The sequence below is a fragment of the Folsomia candida genome, unplaced genomic scaffold (assembly GCF_002217175.1).
Source record: "Folsomia candida strain VU population unplaced genomic scaffold, ASM221717v1 Fcan01_Sc002, whole genome shotgun sequence".
NCBI lineage: Eukaryota > Metazoa > Arthropoda > Collembola > Entomobryomorpha > Isotomidae > Folsomia > Folsomia candida.
Window position 1 is genome coordinate 3,204,231 of NW_019091194.1, and position 10,250 is coordinate 3,214,480.

The following is a 10,250-nucleotide window of genomic DNA, read 5'->3' on the forward strand; positions in this document are numbered from 1 at the left end:
TTGACGCCTGCGAGAAAAAATTTACATGAGAATGACACTAAATTCAGTGCCAATCAGAGAGAAGGCCGTACAGATTAGTTTAAAGAGTTTTAAAGAGGCAAAATTTCCTGAACTATTACCAAAAAATGAAGTTTACAAAGTATGTGGATGATGGTTTGGTGGATCAAATACAACATTATTACCCCATTATTGAAACCCGACGATGACGACACCACGTACCCATTCGTCACTGGTATGACACCATTTGCCATTTTGTAATTTCTTTGCGGTCGGATTTATAATTTGTCTCAAAGTCAAGCCAAAACTTATAAAAATGTATTGATAAAAAATCACCTTTCAGATACATCTCATGTAAATTTTCCCTTGCATTTGCCAGGATGCATTAGAATGCACTAATTTCTAAGGTGTATTTCACCATAAACTTTATTTAGGAGAAACGTTCTTTCACTACGTGCTCTGACAAGTCCTTCATAAGTTGTTTGAATGTTTTACTCACAGAATGTTAATGAAGATATACAGTCTTGAATTTACTGTTATTCCCATGCTTATTTATTCGTGCCACAAAAACCTAGTAACCAAACTCATCTCCATCCACAAGGATAGCCTTAAGCCAATGTTGCATCAATCGGGGAATTCGTGATGCTGTGGTAATTTTTCATTGAAAACATTCCTCCAATTCCTAATTAATTTATTCATACTCCTTGGTAATTATCATACGCTACCTATCACAGGCGAGTTTATCAAATCGAGGCTGACAATTCATGAAAGCTACCCATACATTACATGGCATCCCAGGCTTGAGCTGCGAAATCTCTTATGAATTTGGACATCTACCATCAAACTGAACATTTTTTGTACACCAGATTATCCACACACTTAAAATATAACTGCTATCACTAACGAGTTTATCAAATCGGCCATTGAAAATTCCTACAAGCTACCCATACATTACATGGCATCCCAGGCTTAAGCTGCGAAATCTCTTATGAAAGTTGATGTATAATCAAGTTTGAAATTGACCAGTATTCTTCAAGGACAAATCGAGTTACATTTCAAATAGAATAATTGCATATTACTTTAAATTACCAACAAGTACGTACGTAACTATCTAACATCAAAGATGAGTTGAGATGAATGTAATTCGGGAAAATTTACACATGACTCTTTATTACAGATTATCAATTAATTTAATGAAAGGCTCATTTCGTTAAATGATTCATTCATAATAGTACACAAAACATTCTCAAATTAAAAAGGGTGTTATTTATTTAGAAAATATTCCAATTCCGATACATGCTATATGTCAATACATAAAAATGTCCACTCTTTTATAGAATAATAAAAAAACACAGTAATTGATTATTAAGGATCTACAAAAAGCATGTTTCATAAGCTTAGACAGCCAACAATACATGCCTTAATTACTTATTTATTTAGGACTCTAATGTTGAGTGGGACAAAGTTCATACATTTATCCAAAACGACCGCAATACCCGTATCACTAAATTTAGGGAGTGTAACGATAAAAGTTCCCTTCCATTCGCGAATTTTAAAACGTTTTTGTCCACCAACAATAAAGATATTTGGCAGTCGGTCTATTACGAGAGCTTCTTCATGACTTGTCGGATGCAGAGCCAATGTATCTGGAGCGGTAGGGCATAAATGACCCCATTCCAACAATTTTTGAGCCACATTTATCGAATTCCGAAAAGATGTATTTTTCTTTGCGTCAATAACATTTTGTCCACCGGAAAGAATTACCTTTCTGACTAAAATTACTCTAGTTATGGATAGCCGACTGTCATACACTGGTTTATAGTTTTTTGAAATTAAGTTGGCTTGTTCTGTGCCAACACTGAGGAATTCATGTGCGATTTCAACGGGAGGACCAGGATCACGTTCAACTTTGATGAGGGGAGGAGATGATGTCATCCCAAACGACAGAAAACATTCAGATTCCAAGTTCATTGTGTTTCCAGATGGACAGTTTTATATTTATGTAACGTTAGGGGTTTAAAATATAAAGAGAGGGAGGGAACTGACTATCTCGCCTAAGACGACGTCACGACTAAAAGATAAATACGTCAACAGGTCGTCTTTTGTTAATACTAGAAATTACGCAACGTTTAAAGTATACATATGTAGAACTGCGCAGGAAGCTTGAATGATGAGTAGAGAATTAATGTGTGTTCATTCATATATAATAATAATGCTTCTTATTTACTTGCACACTCAAGTGGAGTCAGCAAAAACCGGCCCTTCTTAAAATAAAATCCGAACAAATTTTATCGCACCCGTATTTTATCACTATTTGCACATGCGAGAACACATAAACACATAAACACATAAACACATAAACACATAAACACATAAACACATAAACACATAAACACATAAACACATAAACGAGATTTTCCTTTAACACACTATCATCTGACTAACTACTTTTTACCATTTATGTATTAGATATATAAAAATCTAGACTTCCAATAAATAAGGCTTCATAAATAAAAACCACAGATACAAATAGGCATATATCATTTTTATATCCAGCTTCTTCTTCTTCCATCTTTTACTTCAAAGCGTCGGTCAAAAAATAACAAAAGCGAAAAAGCGGCGTCTGCTCAAAAGTAGCTTCACTGCTTGCTTGCTTGCTGGCTGTCAGCATACATAGACTTGTGCATAGCCGCTCCATACTCCATCACTTGCACTCATTCAGGATGACAAAAGTAAATGACCTGACCTGGTCTTTTTATTCTATTAAAAGAAATCAACATTTGTGAATATTTGTGACATTAAAAAATTAATTAAAAGTTTATCCACCAATTAATTCAAACAAATCTACCCTGAATAAAAATAAACCTACAAAAAATTAGCAAGAAGGCAGCAACGTTCAGAAATAAAAGTGCGCCATATTTTCTCCAAGACACGACAAGTCCTGCATCAAATTATCTGCTGCTGTGTGACTAGTAACAGCTCCTCCATTTTGTTTGCTGCCGGTTACTCCTCCAAAAATTAATGTCTTCAAAGTTTTTTTTTGAACTTTTTTTAATTATATAATCAACGAGCAGTTGTTAAAATTTATTCTCGGGCAAAGTTAAAATCTAGTTTGTGAGACAAAGATGGAGGAAGGAACAACTAAGGTAAGCAAGTTTCAATTTAATTTAAGAAACTCATTTGCGGAAGTAGTCCTGCTTTAAGAAAACTTAGGATTAGTCTTAAACTTAAAAATCTCAAACAGGATTCCCGTCCTAGGAGAAATTGTGTTAAATCTCCTATCACCGAAAGTGACGAGGTTGATCATTCAGATAGCAGTGATTTCGAATCCAAATCCTCTAAGGTATCCAAATTAGTATTTAATATTTGTGAAGCATTTTAAATAATCATTTAATATTACAACACTTGTAACTTTGCAGAAGGCAAAGATGGAAAAAAGGAAAAAACGAACAAGGAAAATTGACACTCGTTCTTCTCGTGATCCTGATTTCTTTACTCAAAATTTTTCGTCGTCGACACCAGCTACTGGTTCACAAGAAACTCCCGACGACGACGGCTATGGAATCGCGACTGACAAAAAGCAGGGCCGACAAAGCCGACCAACAACAAAAGTTGTACGTGTGCGTATAATCTATCTATTTTCCCTTAAATTTATTAAATTTATTTAATTTCTTATTTGTAACCACCATCGACAAAATCTGCTTTGCGTCCGTCTCGCCGTCTGAGCCACATCCCGATCAACAGAGTGTCTCAGGGTCCTTCTTCTTCAACGATGTCCTCCACCAGATTTGGAGAGAGAACTTTACAAGCAAGAGAGAATGGCCAACATAATGTAATTAATTTTTTAAAGGCATGATGATTACCGAGATTGAACACCATTGTAACTCTTTTATAGGGCCTAGAAAATTTGGGTGAGACTTGTTACCTCAACTCCATTCTCCAATGCCTCGCTTCTGTGTTTGATATCAGGTAGTAAATTTTTATAAAAATTCTGATACATACGTAATAACCAGCACCATAATAATTTGCATCACTCTAGGACCACATCTAATTTCAACTTGCCACGGTCCACATTGTTGAAAGAATTGTTACTTTGTTTTGGGTCCATCAATGGAGAAAGTGATGAACAGTTTTCGCCTGTTGCAATCCTCGACGCAGTGAAAGAAAGATTTCCTTTGCGCCAGCAACACGACGCCCACGAACTGCTTAGGTTCATTATCCAATTGCTCAAAGAAGAAGATCCTACTAATATGACACTTAATGAATTGAATTAAAATAATATGCCAATGTACGATTTCACAGATTTCCGACATGCTCGAAGGAATCTTTGGCGGAGAAATTAAAACTACAATTAAATGTGTGCACTGCAGTAATCAAAGGATTAACTCAGAGCATTTCTTGGACATTAGTCTTCCAATTGTGGTTAGTAGCATAAAACTCGTAGTTTATATATATGTACTATTAAAATTCCTTTCCCTAGGTCTCTGGTCAAGGCAGTGCAAATAATAATGGTATCTAATATTTTTGATTTTTGACACATTTCCAATATATATAAATACTTTATTCCCTTTTATATTTTGTGTCTCGTAGTGTCCTTAGAGGAATGCTTATCTGCTCACATGGACGTTGAATTCCTAGTCGGCGAAAATTCGGTTGAATGTGACAAATGCCGAAGAATAATTGCTGCCAAGTACAACAAAACCCCTTTAGACTTCCCATCAATCTCATCCCCCGCTGAGAAAAGTTCTAGGATTTCTACACCACCTGCCAATCTAGTGCTGCATTTGAAGAGATTCCTTGTCACGGTATATCGAAATATCAAGTTGGTTTGTATTTTTTTTCGGACTTTCATTTTGTTTCTTAAATTTTTTAGCCAAATGGGATCGTTAAAAGAGATTCGCCCGTCATCTTCCCAGCAGTTTTGGACATGTCGACCTTCTTATCAGAATCAATAGAGTCCAAGACAATTAAGTACGACTTGTTCGGATTAGTGGAGCACTTGGGCAACTTTGACGACCAAGGACACTACGTTGCCTACAGAAGAAGACCTATCGATGAAGATTACTGGTTCATTTGCAACGACGAAAAAGTGTCAAAAACATGTCTCGCAAATGTACTAAGCCGTCAGGCCTACATACTATTCTACAAAGAAAGCGAGTCGTCAGAGATGCAGGAAAAGCCAGTATCAAGCGGACTTCACGACAACCCAGTCCAAGATAATATCCCAATGGATCATCAAGTAGAAACTATCTCGGATGTTATTTACATTGAAAATTTTGATGAATTATCCCAAGATTATATCGAAATCCACTTTGATTCGGAGGATTCCGGCATCTTAGCTTGCCCTGTGGCGGAAGTGCCGACTGAAGTAACATCCCAACTCACATCCGAAGTCGAATCAAACATCCTCGATAAGACCAGAGCTCCAGAAATATCATATTTCAAGTTGGTCGATCCATTTGCTTCAAATAAGAGTGACGTGGATACAAATTTGCAACAAGTAAGTTTCTCATACCAGCATTATGTCTTCGTATAAACTTGCTAATTCACAAAAGTCGATTGTTTTGGTAGGGACATTTAGACGAACAAGACATCTCTATCATCAACGACTATAACAAGAACCCCAGGACATGCGCCGTGTGCAACTCCTCTACTACTATGAAATGGCACAGAAAAGCTGATGGGGAAAGAGTTTGTCAAGAATGCGCAAAGAGAATCCTTTTGGAAAGAAAAAATATTCAATTCAAACGTGTCGATTATGGACCATGTTCAAACTGCACGGCAACAAAATCAAGTAGGTGGTCAACCAAAGTAGGTGGTGGGGAAGAGGGGACTTTGTGTAAAACATGCTATGACTATGAACTTAAACACAAATCCCCACGCCCAAGAAAATCTTCTGGAAAAGGACGCCTCCCCGTTGTCAAAAACAGCGGACCTTGTTCCAACTGTGGGACAACAAAATCAAAAAGGTGGATTATCCCAAAAGGTCAAGCAGAGATCTTCTGTAACACATGTTACCAATTCCAACGTAAGCACAAATCCCCACGCCCAAGAATCTCCTCCGATAATGGCTCGTTACAGTCCGTTCTCAAAAACGGCGGACCTTGTTCCAACTGTTGCACAACAAAATCAAAAAGGTGGACAACCCCCCATGGGGAAGTGGGGACTTTGTGTAAAACATGCTATGACTATGAACTTAAACACAAATCCCCACGTCCAACAATATCTTCTGGAAAAGGACGCCTCCCCGTTCTCAAAAACGGCGGACCTTGTTCCAACTGCGGGACAACAAAATCGGGTAGGTGGACTATCCCAAAAGGTCAAGCAGGGATTTTGTGTAACGCATGCTACCAATTCGAACTTAAGCACAAATCCCCACGCCCAAGAATCCCCTCCGATAATGGCTCGTTACAGTCCGTTCTCGAAAACAGCGGACCTTGTTCCAACTGCGGGACAGAAAAATCATGTAGATGGATTACCCCAAAAGGTCAAGCAGGGATTTTGTGTAACACATGCTACGTATTCGAACGTAATCACAAAAGACCACGCCCAAGTATCCCCTCCGATAATGGCTCGTTACAGTCCGTTCTCAAAAACAGCGGACCTTGTGCCAACTGCGGGACAGAAAAATCATGTAGATGGATTACCCCAAAAGGTCAAGCAGGGATTTTGTGTAACACATGCTACGTATTCGAACGTAATCACAAAAGACCACGCCCAAGTATCCCCTCCGATAATGGCTCGTTACAGTCCGTTCTCAAAAACAGCGGACCTTGTGCCAACTGCGGGACAGAAAAATCATGTAGATGGACTATCCCAAAAGGTCAAGCACGGATTTTGTGTAACACATGCTACCAATTCGAACTTAAGCACAAATCCCCACGCCCAAGAATCCCCTCTGATAATGGCTCGTTACAGTCCGTTCTCGAAAACAGCGGACCTTGTTCCAACTGCGGGACAGAAAAATCAAGTAGATGGGCAACCCCAAAAGGTCAAGGGATTTTGTGTAACACATGCTATTTCTATCAACATAGGGTCAAAAGACCACGCCCAAGAATCCCTTCTGACAAAGGACGCCTCCCCCCTTCCTACAAGCCAGGCACAAAACGTTACAAAAACCAGTTAAGGTTGAGATGGTCCGCTTTACATAAGTTAGAAGGGCCATGCTACAACTGTTACTCAAACACAGAGGCATCTACTTTAGGAACCAACTTTTCTGACGAAGCCCTATGCTACGATTGTGCAGTGAGAAAATACAACGTGAAGCCCAGCGATAACCCACCGTCCCATGCGTACACAACTACCTTGGATGGGGAGATTATAAACGTAGATCTCGATGCAACCGATTTCAAAGGTAAGAAATTTCGTATAGAGTTTATTATTATCAAATCAATTTGAAATGTTTATCTGTAACAATAAATAATAACGAATACTTTAATTTTCTCCAGATTTAAGTCAGACATGGGTCTGCCCTTACAGAGACAAGGAGAAATTGACTATTGAAGGTTGTATAATTGGATTCACTAAACAAAGGCTTGTAAAGGCTGTAACATCCGTAAGACAAGTAAGTTTTACGGCAGTATCGAAAAGGAGACAAAACCTTGGCTGCAGCCTTCGGTATTAACTTTTGCTCAAAGTTACATGTAGTTGAACAAATTTAGAACTACATTTAAATATCTTTACATTATAGGTACAAAATCCCACCAAATTGTGACTTTGACCCAACCGAAGCATTCTTTCTACCTCTACACGGGCTGGATTACTTCGCAAACTTCCATTTAAAATCATTAGCTCGACGCCGGTATGATGCAGCTTGTGTGATGAATCCACCAGAATCAAGAATATACCTTGCTGACTTTACAAGACGACTATCGCAAAGTCTTGACTCGTTTTTACAAAATTTGGATACGGATGTGAGTCGAGTATTACTAGCACGCACAATACGCGTTTTAGATGTGGAGCAAGATGAGGAGCAAGATCACGATCAAGATCAAGTCGACGAGGCCCAGCAAGATTGGGATGACGAGATTGATGGCGAATCGGATGACGAGATTGATGGCGAATCGGATGACGAGATTGATGGGGAATCCGATGAAGATACAGGTCATGATTCCGATGAAGATACAGGTCATGATTCCGATGAAGATACAGGTCATGATTCCGATGAAGGGACAAATGCCGACTTCGATGAAGAGGCAGATTAGGCCTAAAACACATAATAAACTTACTTTCCCAACTGCAAAGTCGTCAGTGGTGGTGGTACCCTCACCGGTTACTTTTCCGGTGGGAATCCTCTTCACCACAGTACTTCAGATGGGCATGTGTGTTAACAAACGATAGAGAAATGACAATTTATTACTAATATTGACTTTGTTACATTTTTTTATTATACTTACCTATACTAAACATATTAGTTAGACTTAAGACGTTCTTTCTTCTGTCTTTAATTAACTAGTCTCGCGTAATTTCATTTTACTTTTTAATTATGTAACCGCTGACCAGCAATAAATATGTAAACTGACTACAAACCAACGTAGAGTCCATTTCATTTATTAGTACTTATGTACACAATTCACTGGCGAAACTATAATTGTGGGGCTGGTATGCATGTCAATATCAGTCGTATTATGTTTACATAATAAACCAATGCTGTTTTATTTCAGTCATTTTTGAAAAAAAATCACGAGCATTTCCTGAAGATTGCATACAATTATAATTAAAATTCTACAAAGCACTTCTTCGATTCATATTAGTGATCGATTGTCACTCGTAATTTCTAACTCGTATACTTTGTCGAATTTATTTGTTTATTTTGTAATGGTAGATTGACTGTAATTTTATTGTATTGCTAATTTATGGTGAAAGTAATCTTTGACAAACAGCCTCAATTCATACCACTCATAACCTTGTTTCCTAACAGTCAAATATAATATCAAATATTATCAAGTATAAGAGAATAAAAGCAAGTCACATAAACTACAGTTAGCGAAAATACTGATTACGTGTCTGACAAATGTAAGTAATAGTATCCAATAATAATATCTTATCACCCTATTTACTCCCACCTGATTCTTCATCTGAATTCTCCCATGATTTTTTTTCTGAATTTTCTTCCTGTTCATCATCGTCAGAATTTTGTAAAAACGAAGATCTTGCGATAGTCGTCTAGTAAAGTCAGTAAGGTATACTCTTGATTCTGGTGGATTCATCACACAAGCTGCATCATACCGGCGTAGAGTGAATGACTTTAAATGGAGAAAACATTAACTCATATAAAGGTAGAAAGAATGATTCCGTGGGGTCAAAGTCACAATTGGGTGGGATTTTGTACCTATAACACAAGTGTATGTAGCTTGGAATACTTTTCTATATTCAGAGTGAGATTTTGAGTATGTCACATACCGGAAACTACATCCAGGTTTTTGCCTCTTCTTTGCTTTTGACTTGGAATGGTTAGTTGAATCTGTTTGGTAAATCCTATGTATTATGCACCCTTAAATGGTCTTTTGTTCCTTGCGACTTCTTTGGACACACATTGTCCCCTTAACCGTGGCATCTCGAGTTCCTGACCATGACACGGCTGGTTTTGGCCCACAACACTGTTGTGGGGGCTAAATAAATAAAGTGTACGAATCATGTAAATTGGGCTATAACAGCGCAGAAGAGATGAGTTTTATATCCAAGTTTTATATCCATTTTATTTTTTATTTTATTTATTTATTTATTTATTTCCATTCTAGACAACAATCAACTCGACCTCGACGGCTTGGAAATTAGTGTCGTTTTTCCGAAATTGCATACATTAAGTCTCAACAAGAATAAGGTTTAAATTAAATTAAGACGCACCACTTAATGTGCAAATTGCAAAATTTCAATAAAAGGAAATTTTTAAATTCTAGATTTCCAACTTGAAGAAATTACTCCACTACTTAAAAACGAGCACGCCATCCCTTCGCAGTAATATTGCGTGTCTCAGGATACGCAATACCTATCTTGGTTGACGAACAGGACCCCTACGGATTTGAGCAAAAAAAGGTTTTTGGGGGCCATTCATACATTATATCACCAATTTTGACACAAATAAAAAAATTTGTCTAAAACACAACGACCCAAGTAAAATATAATTCAGCAAGGGGTTATGACCTTTCTGACCTTAAAACGCGGTCAAAATTAAAATAAAAAAGATTTTGTTATATGATGTGTTTATTTAAATATGGAGACGAGTATTATGCACAAAAAAATTTGGTGAAATG

At 37.6% G+C, this 10,250-nt stretch overlaps 2 protein-coding genes across 3 annotated transcripts; both read left to right on the forward strand.

Moving 5' to 3' along the window:
• Window positions 1-3,122: 3,122 nt before the first annotated feature.
• LOC118432953 (ubiquitin carboxyl-terminal hydrolase 1-like) lies at window positions 3,123-4,271 on the forward strand. Its single transcript, XM_035848772.1, has 5 exons — window positions 3,123-3,143; window positions 3,242-3,340; window positions 3,417-3,611; window positions 3,893-3,966; window positions 4,037-4,271. The coding sequence occupies exons 1-5, from the start codon at window positions 3,123-3,125 to the stop codon at window positions 4,269-4,271; spliced, it is 624 nt and encodes a 207-aa protein (XP_035704665.1).
• On the forward strand, window positions 3,624-10,192 carry LOC110844709. 2 transcript variants are annotated; one of them, XM_035847534.1, is made up of 11 exons: window positions 3,624-3,829; window positions 3,893-3,966; window positions 4,037-4,207; window positions 4,300-4,419; window positions 4,478-4,508; window positions 4,588-4,802; window positions 4,871-5,497; window positions 5,569-7,351; window positions 7,446-7,561; window positions 9,738-9,820; window positions 9,897-10,192. In XM_035847534.1, exons 4-10 carry the CDS (start codon window positions 4,309-4,311, stop codon window positions 9,801-9,803), a joined length of 2,949 nt encoding a protein of 982 aa, XP_035703427.1. In that variant the 5' UTR covers window positions 3,624-3,829; window positions 3,893-3,966; window positions 4,037-4,207; window positions 4,300-4,308; the 3' UTR covers window positions 9,804-9,820; window positions 9,897-10,192. The 2 variants fall into 2 exon arrangements, with proteins under 2 accessions (XP_035703427.1, XP_035703426.1); XM_035847533.1 differs by lacking the exons at window positions 9,738-9,820; window positions 9,897-10,192 and adding an exon at window positions 7,688-8,525 and having other exon boundaries at window positions 7,446-7,614.
• The last annotated feature ends 58 nt before the right edge of the window (window positions 10,193-10,250 follow it).